General features: G+C 55.7%; 1 protein-coding gene across 1 annotated transcript in view; it reads right to left on the reverse strand.

Annotated features, from left to right (window-relative positions):
* Ccdc85c (coiled-coil domain containing 85C) overlaps positions 1-12,969 on the reverse strand; it is a 79,303-nt gene extending 66,334 nt beyond the window's left edge. Inside the window, exon 1 of the mRNA XM_050154689.1 lies at positions 12,044-12,969. Within this exon, the coding sequence (XP_050010646.1) occupies positions 12,044-12,839 (796 nt within the window). The 5' untranslated portion in view covers positions 12,840-12,969. The remainder of the gene's footprint in view (positions 1-12,043) is intronic.
* Positions 12,970-13,927: the final 958 nt, after the last annotated feature.

Below are 13,927 nucleotides of genomic sequence, written 5' to 3' on the forward strand. Positions count from 1 at the left end.
AGCGGGTAGAGGTGCTTGTCCTGGAAAGCCTGAAGACATGAGTTCAATCCTGAAACCCCATGGTGGCAGAAGGAAGGAAACTCCTGAAAGTTGTCCCCGGCCTCCACGGTGTGCCATGGTACAAGCAATGACATACACACACACAAATGATGTGCAGAAAAAAAACGAATGTTTCTTAAAAGAAGCAGTGAATTTCCCGTTTTTATTCTCCCCTTGCCCTCCATGGCTGCTTGGCGGCAGTGACGGGGTACTGGCAGATGATGCTGTGGCGGGAAGGGCAGAGGAAATCAAATCCTCAATGGGTGTGGGTGCACGAGCAAATGATCCTGTGGTTGCTACTTCTGATTCTGGGTCAGACTAGGTTCCCACCTGGCTAAGCACTTGGAAAGTGACAGCCCAAGGCCAGGAAGTCAGCCCTAGCTACTGTAGGCCTGTAAAGCCCCAAAACAACAGGATTGGGGCCCGGGGGGAGGGGGGAGATACTACTGTACTACTACTGGTTTGTCTGGACAGGGAATGTGGCTAATCTGGGAGCAGCCACCTAAGTGAGGCTCAAACCAAGAAAGGCTTGGAATTCTAGATCTTTCTCTAGTTCCTCAAGGGTCTCTGGGTACCTGATGCAACTACCTCAGCCCACAGATTAGTAAAGTGAGACCAGGGAAATTGGGGAGACCAAGGGAGAAATAAACCATCATGAGAAAGAAACTCATGGGGAAACTGGGATAAAAACAGCCTAATGCTAAAGCCCTCCTACACACACGCACACACTTAGTGATACAGCCCTACATGCACACACACTCATTCACACACCACTACACATACCCCTACACATACACTCTCACTCGCACACACACCCCTACACACACCCATTCACACACATTCCCCTACACACACTCACTCACACACATACCACTACACTCATTCGTTCATACACCACTACACACACCCCTACACACATTTACTCACATACACTCACATACCACTAGACACACAAACCACTGCACACTCACACACCACTACACACACACACACTCACATACCACAATACACATACACCAAGAAAGAGGCACACAAGGTCACCAGGGTAGCCTCCAAAGACAGAAGTGGTGAGGGGCACACACGTCAGTAACAGGCATACATGAGGCCTGCTGGGATGTCCAGGACGCTCAGCCGGCTCAGGACACCTGGCGGCCCCACTCTACCGCCCTCTCCCCACCCTGTGTTCTGTGGGGTTTCCTGAGTGTGAGCTGATTTCTGTTTTTCCCAGGCCTTGGGCTCACTAACCCAACACCTGTGGTCTTCATCTGTTCTGAGCCACAGGCCATGATGAAAGCTGTTGGCTGTGTCCCTGGGACAAGGAAGGAGTGCACAGTCTTTACAGAAGCTTGAGGTGTGTGTGGGGGGGGGTGTCCCTGAAGCCTGTCATTCCCCCAACAAAGGGTCTCTGAGGTTAACCCAGCTGACAAGCTACAGAGGCCACTGAGCAATTGGTCAATGCACACAGATTTTTCAGACAAGGAAGACAAGGAGCAGCAGGGTAACCCCAAAAGTTAAGGAAGATTCCAGTATCCCTGACTACCAAAGGAGTGCCAGGAATGCAAGGACCATTGGTAACCAACAGGAGGTCAGTCTTCCCCTTCCCACTCCCAATCCCACCCCTGCCTCTTCCTGTTCACAAAAACCAAGGGGCTCTTTTTCATACAGGAGTCCGACAGCATTCAGCTTCCCTCATTCTGCGGCTGGTCACAATGCCCACAACCAGGCCAGCACCCAAGAGACAAGCTCCTAACTGGTGGGAAGGGGTGAGGGGGTCTGAGGATCAAAGCATTGTCAGCTTTGGAGACTACCTCCCAAGGTGAAGATGCTGGTGGACGGATAGGGCATCTGCCCACTTCCTGGAGAGGCTCCCCCAGACTCTCATGAGAAACCCCCACACTTAACGCGAGCAGCACTTGTCATTCTCAGGAAACTCTGCGGAGGGGGCCAGCTGAGCAGGGCAATGCCCTCAGGGAGAAGGAGAATCATGAGGGAGGGTGTGCAGTAGAGAGTACTAGAGGCCTCCAGGGCCACCAACACCAAGGAGCCATCCCCCTGCTCCCACCAGGTTCCCTCCACTTCCACAGAGCAACTATATACACAAAGTGTCCCGCTCACCCCTACAGTCTGTAGGATCCTGTGTCCAGTCTCTCTCTACGCTACATCACTGAGATCAGATCAATGTCACCCTGAAACACAGACACACACACACACACACAGAGCAGGCCCAGCAGAGCCCCAGGTGTGGAGTCTAATGGACTCATCACCAGAGACAGATAGAGAAATGGCCACAGCTGGACCCTGGGAGCTCATCTAACCCCAAGAGGGGTATGCCCACTTGCCAGTCACAGCCTTGGCCACCACAGGTAATCAATCAACGGCAGTGAGAGCCAGCGACAGTGTGTCCAAGACACACTCTCCTCTAAAAGGGAAAACTGGGCAGGCGGCATGCCACTGGCCTGTGTCCACCCCTTACCCCGTCAGTTTACAAACCATTTTCTTTATTTTCTGATACTGCACCCTTCTTGGCCTCCTTTGAAAAATAAAAAGTTGGCAGCTAGGGATCAGTTGGCTGAGTTCTGGAGGGGACCCCGGAAGCCAGGGGACCCTCTCAGTGCTTGAGCTTCCTGCAGACATATGGCCCCCAGCCACGACACATGGGCAAGCCTGGCACCCACTACCACATGGTGCCTGCCCTGACCCTGGCTCAGGACACAAAGGCTTTCCATGAGCACATATCCTGTGCCCAGCCACCTCAAGGACCAACATAAAGCCTCTATGAAAAGCGTGCAGGAGCAGAAAAGAGACATCATTAGAAGGGTCTGAGGTGTACCCGAACAGTGAACAGGCTTAAGACCAAAACTCCAGGACCCAGGATGACAAGTCACTGAAGTCCCCAAGTCCAAGCTCAGATGTCCCAATTTGTGTGGCAAGTGAGAGTCACAGAACCCAGGAAGAGCGATCTCCACCAGCACAGTCCTGCAGAGCCAGCCAGGGCAGGCTGTTCTCTATCTCCATGTAAACGGGGCTCGGCGCACACAGGTGCACTGCTCACTAGATTGACGCCACCACCTGGGGCAATGATCAGCTCAGGGCCACAGCTGAGAGACCTTGAAGTGAAGCTGGCCAAGGTTCCGGCAGGGAGTACGGGGACACAGGTCAGAGGCTGGGGCCCAAATCCACAGGATACAGGTGGCCAGGACGGTGGCCAGCCACCCCAGAATGGACAACCAGAAGCAAAAACTCAGACTGGACAGAGAGAACCGCTATTGCTGCCAGGAAGCCGGGGAAGGGGTAACTGGCACACTCTGGGTCCCAGGGGGTAACTGTCAGAGGGGCATCAAACACTACAGGATGGAGAATACTAACAAGGTCGGCTACAGGGAGCAGCAGAAATTCCAGCCCATGGTGAGCTGAGCTTTCCCCCACCCTAGAGAGGGGAGCAGGATAGTAGAAGGGCGGGTTTTGTTGTTTTATTGCTTTGGACAAGGAAGCACTAGCCTGTTTGCAGAAAAGGATCTGGGAGAGACCCAAAAGGAACAAAAGGAAGGAGACATTGGGGGTGGGAGGGGTGTCCCCACAGGAGGAGCTGACCTAAGGGCAGAGGAGGGGAGGCTTGTTGTGCCAGCTAAGACAGAAGGGGCTGGAACAGTAAGACCTCCTTACTCCTGGACGCGCACAAAGCTGAGGCGGCACACACATTGCTCAAATATGGGACACAGAAGAGGGCAGGCATACGGGGAGCTTCCCATTGTCCCACCAGCTACAGAGCGGCATTAAAACAGCCAAGCGGCTGGAAAACGGAGCCTTGGCCCAGGCGGGGTGGCCGGAACCTGCCACAAAGGGCCACTCCCAGAGAGGGCTCATTAGGGAGGCCAGCCGGTGCCGCACATGGTGACAGGCGGGTGCATTCAGGGCCCGGACACAATCAAGCCCTTGTGACGCGGAGGGGAGCAGGGTGCTCGCTGGAGCCTCTGGTTCCTAGACAAGAGCAAGCCTCCTTCTTGCCTTACAACGTGGAAGCTGACGGGAAGACAGATTTGGGGAGACAAAGAAAGAGATGAATCCCCTGACAGTGAATGTTCTATTTCTGGAAATGGGTCGACTCCTCTCAATAGCTGCCATCTCGGTGCCACCGGCCCTGCCTGCATCTGTCCCCTTGAATATAGCCTAGAAGCCATTACCACTCCCTTCAGGGCAGGCCTGTCCTGAGCATTCGAGAGGCAGAGCATCTGTGCCCAGCTATAACTTAGAGATGCTGGGAGGGGGGCGGTTACAAGCTGACCTATGTATAGAGTGAGAAATGGTCCTGGCTTTCTGCAGCTGCTTTCCAGCCCTAAGCTTGGGGACCCACACAGCACAGGTCAGTGAGGGGGCAGCACAAATCAGCTTGCCTCCACCTTGAACTAACACTGGCCTCTGCCCCACCCACACCCACCCCCCATGTCCCGGCCTCACCATAGGCCAGTACTCTCCGGTGACTGACCAACAGACAGAACCCAGCTCAGTGGCCCCTGTGGGTCCTACAGGACTCTCCAGAGTCTCCCATAAGGACTCAGAAGCTGCAGCAACTACCAAAGCCCTGGTACCTGCTCTGAAACCAGACCCAAATAAAAGGTTCTGTTTGTTTGCTTGTTTGTTATTCAGACAGGTAAAATGGCTGGCGCATGCCTTTAATCCCAGCAGAGGCAAGCAGATCCCTGCAAATTCAAGGTGGCCTGGTCTACATAGTGAGTTCCAGGCCAGCCAGAGATACATAGTGTGACCCTGTCTAAAAAAAGAAAGAAAGAAAAAAGAGATGGGTGAGGAACCACAGACGAAAGCAAAGAGTGCAACATTACAAAGCAAAGGTATGCTTGTACACACACAACAACCTTGGCAGGTTTCATTTTTTGGAAAGAGATAAAGACCATTTGGTGCCAAAAACAGTAAATGCAAGGGGGAAAAAGGTAGGTGACCAAAGTGGCTTGGCCTCTATCCAATTTAGAATATGAGAGGGTGCTCGCCAGCCTTTCTACCTGGCCCCTCATCCCTGGCTCCAGTACTAAGTGCACACCTGTCTGTACTCCCAAGGACTAGACAGTACCCACGGCTGCACTCTACTCTCAGGAGGGCTGCAACTGTGGGGAGGGGAGCAGAAGCAGGCTTCTCAGCCCCAGCAAACAAACCTGCGCCAGAATGGAAGTCAGTGTTGCCCTAAACTGGACACCTTAACGCCTTTAAGCAGAGTGCGTCAGAGAGCAGAGGTCAGAAATTCCATCAGGCCCTCAGGAGGAGTGGTGACCCAGAGTCCTCCCAGCAGCCTGAGTCCTGTGCCAAACTGAGGACCCCTAGGGCCCAGCTGTTGTAGGGGCAAGTAAATCATCCTCTCTTCGCATCACAGGGGCACTGATTTGTAGCCAAAACACAGTTTGAGAGCCAGCCCCATATCCTCAGTGCTAAGTCTGAGTCAAGAGGACCGGGACCCCAGGCTCCCAAATAGACAGACAGGAACGACAGGCCCAAGGGTGGGTCCCCTTCCCTCCCAGCTTCCTCCTTAGAGCCAGAGGATTCCACACAGCTTGCTCAGGGTTTCCGGCTCTTGCTGCCGAGGCATTTCCTCCACTCCAAGGCGCCAGCACTCTGAGTGACATCTGCTCTAGGACAGCACTGATGGACGGGGCGGGGGGGCGGGGGGGGGGGGGCAGGGAGAAATGACCCAGCAGCAAGGCACAGAGTGCACCCAGCCCTGCACCCACAGTGCCAGGGAGAGGGGAAGGAGCTGAGAAGACTAATGCCGGCCTGACAGGCCATCTGAGACCCAGAATGAAAGACCAGGAGGTAGGGTGCCGCCTCTAGGGTGGGGCCTGTACCTTAGTGAAGTAGGGCCACGCAGCATTTCCAGAGAATCAGCATGTGAACGGGCACCACTCCAGGTCTTCCTGCCCTCCTGCCCAGAGAGCAGGAGACCAGTGGGGATGCTAAGACCGGGCACCTGCCCCAGGTGGCCCAGCTCCCTGTCCAGAACTATACACCTACAGGGAGAATGTAATAGGGACCAGTTTGGGGGACAGCTTAGAGGAAGTGGTGGGGCTATCCCTGACTTTAAGATCACAAGAACAGAGGCTGGAGGGATGGCTTAGTGGTTAAGAGCACCTGTTGCTCTTGCGGGGGACTCTGGTTGGGTTCCCAGCACCCGCATGGTGGCTTACAACCAACTCTAACTTCAGTTCCCATGGGTCCGACACACTTTTTTGACTTGCACTAACACACAGCACACATGTGGTACACTTACACACTATGTAGCCCTGGCCGGCCTGAGCCCCCAGGGATCTGCCTGAATCGGCCTCCAGACTGCCGAGATGACAGCCTTTATCACCACATCCATTGAAAAGCTTTAAAAAAAAAAAAATCCATCCCTTTAGGAAAGAATTTTGTTCCCATCTCCAAGCCTTGTGGCTTCAATTGGGGTCACCTTGTCCCCAAGCCTCAGGAAAATGAGAACGAGCTACCTATGTTTCTGAAATGTCCCCGCCCCCAGGACAGCCCCAGCATAGGTCACAGACCTTGATCCTAGCATAAGCTTGGCCATACATCCTAATCATTCTGTAATGGGGAGAGTTCCGGTACCTTGATCCTAGCATAAGCTTGGCCATACATCCTAATCATTCTGTAATGGGGAGAGTTCCGGTTGAGATGTAGATATAGCATCTCCCACAAGTGTCTGACCCGATGTCCCTGGAGCCGAGGACCACCTAACACTACATGTCAGAGGTCCAAGGAGGCAGGGGGCGGGGCTTGGAGCAGACAGCCTAAAGCAGAGGTTCTTTCCTATGGCCACTGCTAGAGTCATGGCCATCCTGGGGGTCCCGAGCTTCTTGCTCCTGCCCTTAGCCTAGCCTACAGGACATTACCAGATGGACGCTACTTAACTACTAGTCCCAGGCCAGATGACATGAATCACTGTGGAGGCACCGAGAACTTCAGAGTATAGATGCTCATTAAATGTATGCTAATGTTTCTCTTCCTGCTTAAAGGGCCAGCTATGAGGTCAGTTCCCACTCTCGGTTGCCCTCCTACCCCTCACAGCCCTTCTGCGGCACAACCCAATGCGTGGGCATCTACAAGGGCCACCAACAGGAAAGCTCGTCACCAGTGTCCATGAAGGTGATCACATACCTCCCCTAACAGAGGGCTCCTCGCTCTAGAGGGCACAAGACTATTCATTTTCCTGATTGACTTGGGAATCACCGGAACTTTAGACCCAGCCCCTCTGAGGTGATTTTTCCCATGATGCTCTAGTTGCCACCTTCAGAACTTAGCCATTCTGCTCCTTCCTGACTATAAGCCATTTTTCTTCTGTTCTCTGAGACAGGACTGGCCAACAGGACTGGCCACAGAGGCTCCACTCACAAGCGTGGGTTAAGGAGTTCCCTACACACACACAAGTAGTACTTCCTAGCATGAGAATGGGATCCAAACAAAAACAGAAGCCAAAGACTCCTCCTTTAAAGGCCCAGTTACAGGAGCAAGATATCACAAATGAGGAGACTGAGACCGAGAGGGTCAGTAACTTCTCAAGGTCTCCGATCAGGTAGGACAGAGCTCATTCCACTCTCTTGACCCTGGAGCTGGAGCCCTAGGCAGCAGGTTGCACAGAGATGCCTTAAGGTCGGCACTGGGAGTTCCAGCTCAGAAACAGTCCTTCCAGGCTGCCACACAAAGACACTTCCCACCCTCAAAAGTCAGTCATGTTTCCCATTATGCAGATTAATGGTTCAGGGACTTGCCTAAGGGTTTCAAGGAACTGTCTAAATGACTGCCACCACAGGCAAGGTGTATGCAGAACACAAAGCAGGTATATGAGCCTGGGCAGTGCACACACCTGTAATCCCAGCATTTGGGAGGTAGAGGCAGGCAGAGCTACACAGAGAAACCCTGTCTTGGAAAAAAGAAAAGAAAGCAGGTATGTGTAGGAGCTGGCTTCCTCAAAAAATTCTCGGGTCATGGAGCAATATTTCACAAAGTTCATGTCCCAGGAGCTCAGAGACCTAACTCGGGCCATCGCTGTGGAGGCTAACCTCTGCGATGGGAGCCTGACTGATGTAGGAAGTGAGAAGGAAAGAGGAAGCTAGGTGGAGGAAAACCATGCAAAGGAGCCTTCTCTCCAAAAGGGAGGGCAGAAAGCACCCCAGAGAACTGATATTTTACTGCATGTGCCCTCCCCCAACATGGAGCTCACACATGGGCTGCACCAGCTAACACAGAAGACCCGGGACTCACTCCAGTCACCTTGAGGGAACCAAAGCAATGCCCAACACCTCTTCAGGCCTCAGTTTGCCAAAAAAAAGCCTCCTGGAAGCACATGGTAGCCCTCAACAACTAGCGAGTTCTTCTTTGAGGTGCATGTGACCTGCTGAGTGGGTCACCTGCCTGTGAATGCCTGGGGCCCTGAGGGCCTAGCACCCCAAACCTGTGGACAATCAACCTCACAAACTCCCCTATCAGAGTCAGGCTGGGAGAAAAGGGAAAGCTTGCATAACCCGCCCATTATCGCCTCTGACCTTCGCTCCGGGCTGGCAGGCTCATTAGTAGAGCCCAGAGGCCTCCAGGAAAAAAGACCTATTCACCACCAGCTTGCTCTGTCTTTTTTTAAAGGCCCAGACCACCCCCTACTCCACCCTCCCAAAACCAACAAAAGCACAAATGGAAGAACAAACCCTGCTCATTTTGAGGGATTCAGAATTTTAACCCAAACATGGAAAGATAAATGGCAGTCACTCACTCACAGGTTTGCTGGGGGTTCTGAGTTAGCTGCAGGGGAGCAGCTAACTGCTGCTGGGGGAGGGGGGAAGAAGGGCACGCCCAAGGGCAGGGCATGGGCAGCTAAGCTAGAAGGATGCGACTGAAAAGGCTCTTTTCTGACGTATGTGTATGTGTGTTGTTGTTGTTGCTGTAGCTGCTGCTGTTGTCCTCATGTTGAGCAAATGCTCTACCCCTGAGCTATACCCCCAGAGGGAAAATGTCTGAAACCACTTCACTTGGGGAAAGAAAAGGGGGCTGAATTTCTGACGTTTACATCGTCTCACCTACAGGACAAGATCAGAATGCCAGCAAGGCACCCTACACCTGACTTCAGCCAGACAGGAACCAGCCTCTCTAAAGCAGCCTAGCGCCCAACTGCCTAGTGCCTGCCTAGTGCCCGCCCAGCGTCCGCCACTGCCTGCCTGAGAGACCTATTTGCATATGCATTCAGAGACTGGCCAAGCCCACCTCAGCCAGAACTGCCTTGAATACAGATGATCACCTCCACCAGGGCCACTCAAAGCCTTCTAGGACACCCTACAGGGCTGTGGGCACAGCAATACTGGTCCCCCAGAGAAGACTGCAGGGCCTCGGTTCCCCAGCTCAGCATCAGGTGCCATTTACACCCCACACACAGAGCTCAGAGGCGAATGAGCCCACAAGCAGTCTCAAAGGCAAGGAGAGTTTGGAAGAGAAGCCAAACTGTGCTGGCAGGACTTCCACGGCAGATTCTTCCAACCACTGCTGGGACCACTGTGGGCAGGTGTCAACCTCACTGGCTTTCGTGGAGCCCAGGGTTCTGTGGGCTTCTCTAACCTTCTAGAAGGACAGAGAGGCAAAATTAACCAAGTTGCCCAAGATACACGAGGGAGTCAAGATGTCTAGACCCTGTGGATAACTGGGTTCTCAATAAGCCACTCTGTGGTCACTGATAAGGAAGTAACACTTCCCAGCATGGGAGAGGAGAGGCACAGCCAGGTCAAGAATCCCAAACAGGGAGGCATCCCTGCTATCTAACTCACAGGAAAGCAAAAATGACAATGACAAGGGCCTCAAGTCATTTTTGGCAGAAACTTCGATGGACCTGGTAGAGATCCCAGCAAGAGAGGGCTGGGGTCCTCTCTGTGTGCCACCCTACATATCTGTAAAGCAGGGCTGATGCAAACTGCCCCGGGTTCCTGTGACTACATGTCAGGATCAGGCACTAAGCCCAGTGTGACCACCTGAACTCTCTATCTCTCTCAGCTCAGTCCGGCTCTTCAAAGTCAATGCAAGGCTTCAGGTCCCAGCAGAGAGAAGCCCAGCTTTCCTTGTTTCCTGGAATTCTGCGCACATTAGAGGGAGGATATCTCATGGCCACCCACTGACTTCAAGAGACAAAACAGAAAAGAACAATCCGGTGTGTGACTGAAATTTGTAACAAAAATGCTGAGTTTTCATTTCCGCGTCAAAGCAAAGCTTGGCTACTACAGAAACCTGCAGCAGTTTTGTTGCAAGGAGACTGGGGGGCAGGGAGGAGGAGGGCTGTAGGAAACTGGACACTTCGGCCCCTACCCATCCCCAGAGGGGTGGAAAACCTGCAGGCTGGCCAGGTCCTTCGGTGTGGCTGCATTATTCACTACTGCAACTGGAACTCTGGGCCAGCCCCACATCTCCTAGATCATCTGCAAAGAGGTGGAGACACAAGCAAGGCAGTGTCCTGCGGAGAATCGCTCTGGTCAAGTGCTACTGCTCGATTTCCCTATCTGCAAAGACTCCCCTCCTCTATGATGCACTTGAGAAAATCAAGACCCAGAACACTGGCCCTCCTAGAGTCCCTAAGAAAGGGAGAAACGAAAGAGATACAAGCACTGTGCAGAGGGGCAGGCATCCCCAACAAATTGAGCTGGAACTCTGCAGATGGGGTTGACAGAGTAGGTGAGGACCTGTGGATGAAGTGTTACAAAAGGAAACGGGAGTTGCAGGGGTAGATTGCTAATCAGTAACAAAGTATCCATCTAGACCCAATCCTTTCCTGAACTCAAATGTTCTAGATAGTAAATAAGGAGGAAACCTCCCCATCCTGCACCGGAATGCAACTGCGACCTGTCCCCACCCCAACATGCCTGCAAAGGGCTTGGCCAGAAAACTAAGAAAAAGCTTGGTCCTCAGCTCTAGCTGTCAGGTTGGGGGAAGAGTTCTTCGAAGCTTTGATAGTGCCTGGACAGAGAGAGGCTTTGAGGAGAACAGAAAGGGTGGGTTATTCTCCGCCACCAGGTAAACAGTTCAGGCAGAAGCAGGTGCCACCAACACCGGGAACTAAGCTTTCAAACACTGTGAGGAAACAGGGAAGGGCAGTATCTGGCAGTCAGGAGAGGAGGGAAGCTTCAGGGTAGGGATGGCTAGGACACAGGGCCTATGGCAGAGACACCCTCAGCACCGGCAGAGCTGAGCTCCCCCCACACTCCAGCCACATATGACCCGGGCACTTCCTGTAAGACGATCAAGCTTATAAATCTCTTCAGGGGCATTATCTATCTCCACCTCACACCCACCCTGGTGAGGCAGGAATCAGCCTCTCTGGCTTAGAAGAAGGGAAGCAAGGAAACTGAGGCACACTGAGAAGTCGATCCACTCCAACTATAGCCCCTGGGGAACATTGTAGAGACCAAGTTGAAAAAGGTGTCCCAACCAGTAGTGCAGGACTTATGGGAAGCCAGGAAGCCTCTCTAAGCCCAGAGCGCTCTGGCCCAGCTGCCTCAAAGTCTTACCACCAGTGCCAGTGGGCCGGGCCAGCCCAGTCCAGGATGAGATAGGACTACAAGGAAGCAGGGGAGGAAACTGGGCTGGAAGAAAGCACAAACCTACAGTGCAGCTGTGGGCGCTGCCTGTGTTTGAGGAACATCTGTGGTTCCAAGCAGAAGGGGAAATTCACTTGCTTCAACTCAGGAGTCTTTCATAGCCTTCCAAGAAAAACTTCCCTCTGCCCACAAGTGTTTTCAGGGTGGGATGAGAGACACCCTTAGACAGAACAGCAGTGCCAGACACTAATACAAAAAGCTGTAGATACGAAACTTTTCTGCGGTATCAGCTAGGCAGGGGCACCACCACGCCGGATGCTCCTTTTGCTATGCCCGCTGCGGAGGGGTCTGGAGGCGGGTCCCCACAATCCCGAACCTGTGAGGTGTTCAGGAACTATAGTTTCACAATACCCCTAGGCTTCCCATCCGGGCGCGGTGCTTACCGTGCAGGCCGTTAGGGATGCTTCGGTGGTGCGGCGGCGCCGACAGGTCATCCAGAGACCGGTGCGTGGCTCCGGCCTTGCCGTCTGGACCCTTGTGCGGCCCGGGGGGCAGCAGCGCGGGTGGGACGTGGTGATGGTGATCCGGGCTGCCGCCGCTGCCCGCACTGGACGTACTGCTGCCGTCGCCAACGTCGCGGGCCCCTGAGCCCGCCGCGCTGCCCGCCAGCGGCCCGCTTAGGCTAGCCTGGCTGTCTATGGAGCTGCGGGAACCCGCGCCGCCGCCGCCGCCAGCGCCCCCCGCCGCCGCCAGAGCCGCGCGCTCCTCGTCCAGCAACAGCACCAGCTCCTTCAGCTCCAGGTTCTCGCGAAGCAGGGCCTCCTGGCGCGCCTCGAGCTCCCGCAGCTTCTGCTGCGAGCGGGCCACCTCGTGCCACACAGCGCCGGCCGCGTGGCGCCCAAAGCGCTGCCACTCGCGCGCCAGCTTGCGCCCCTTCTGCCGGTCGTCGTCCAGGAAACAGCAGAGCTCGCGCAGCTCCTGATTGTCGTCCTGCAGCCGCTGGTTCACGTCCTTGAGGCCGCGGATCTCCAGCAGGTGCTGCTGCAGCCGCCGGTTCACGTCGCGCATCAGGCCGCCGTGCTCCAGCATGAGGCCCACCTTCTCGCCCTCGGCGCGCCGCAGCCGCCGCGCCAGCTCCTCCTTGCTCCAGCGCAGCAGTTCTTCGTCCGGCACCTGGCTCAGCTCCTCCGACGCCGCCGCTGCAGCCGCCGCCGCCACCGCCGCCGGGGGCTTCGCCATGGCGGGGCCGTCACCGCGACATCGCCCTCGCCCGCGCCGGGCCGGCGCTCCCCGCGCCGGGGCTTCTCTGGGCCCGGCCACGCGCGCGCGGGGGGCGGCCGGGGACGCGTGCGGCCCGCCCCGCGCCGCCTCCCGCTCCCTCCCGCAGCCCCCGCTCAGGTCACCCGGGAGCCCGCGCGTGCCTCAGGGCTCGGGAACGGGGAGGGTGGCTGCGTCGGCGGCCGCGGTGCCCGGGCTCTCCCGGCTCGGGCGCAGCAGGCGGAGGCCCGCCCCCGGCCCCGCTCCCGGAGCTCCAGCCGCCCCGCCCACCTCGGGCGGAGAGGGGGCGGGGCGCCGCAATCGGACCCCGCCTCCGAGAGGGAGGTGAGCAGTGGCACAGCCGGCCCCCGAGGTTCCCCTACGCGGTGCGACGGCCCGCCGGGCGCCCTGCCAGAGGCGCGTTCGAGCCGTGGTCCCGCCCTCCCACCGGTTTGATTGGACTGGTCCGGGGGTGTGCGGGAGGGGCGGGGCGCGCGCGGGGGATGCCGCAACGATGGTTTCGTCCAACCGTGAGGCCAAGCCCCCTCCTCCCCCCCGGTTCAAGTTTCTGCGCCCGGAGGACGCGGCCTGGGCCAATCCCAGGACTACAAGGCGGTTTTAAAATGCAGGTAGGGCTGGGGGGTGGCGGGGACCGGTGGGAAAGGTAGGGCAGGGCTTCCCTTAAAGGAGACGCGCGAAAATGAGCGCCCCCCCCATCAGACCCGCGTCTCCGACCCTCCTTTTTTCATTCTCAATAAACAAATGCCCACCGGGTGGGCGCAGCTCCCTTCTTTTTCCCGGGAGCACCAGAGTTCGGTATAGTCCGAGAGAGGAGGAACAATAGGACCCTGATGTAGGGGGTCGGACAGAGCTGCTCTTTGTCCCTTTCAGGGCCACCGACCTCCTCCGCCCCAATCTCTACCTGGGTTCCCCTGCCTAAACTCTCAGCGGGACTGTCTTTCCGCCCCTAGCTAAGGACTGTAGAGCCTTGCCAGTCTTTTCTCAGGGCCAGATCTCTCCCCTCTTCCCCAGGCCTGTTGAGGCAAGGGGACCGGGGACCTGCCCATTTC

The sequence above is a fragment of the Alexandromys fortis genome, unplaced genomic scaffold (genome assembly GCF_014885135.2).
Source record: "Alexandromys fortis isolate MF-2015 unplaced genomic scaffold, M_Fortis_MF-2015_v1.1 scaffold_91, whole genome shotgun sequence".
Classification (NCBI taxonomy): Eukaryota; Metazoa; Chordata; class Mammalia; order Rodentia; family Cricetidae; genus Alexandromys; species Alexandromys fortis.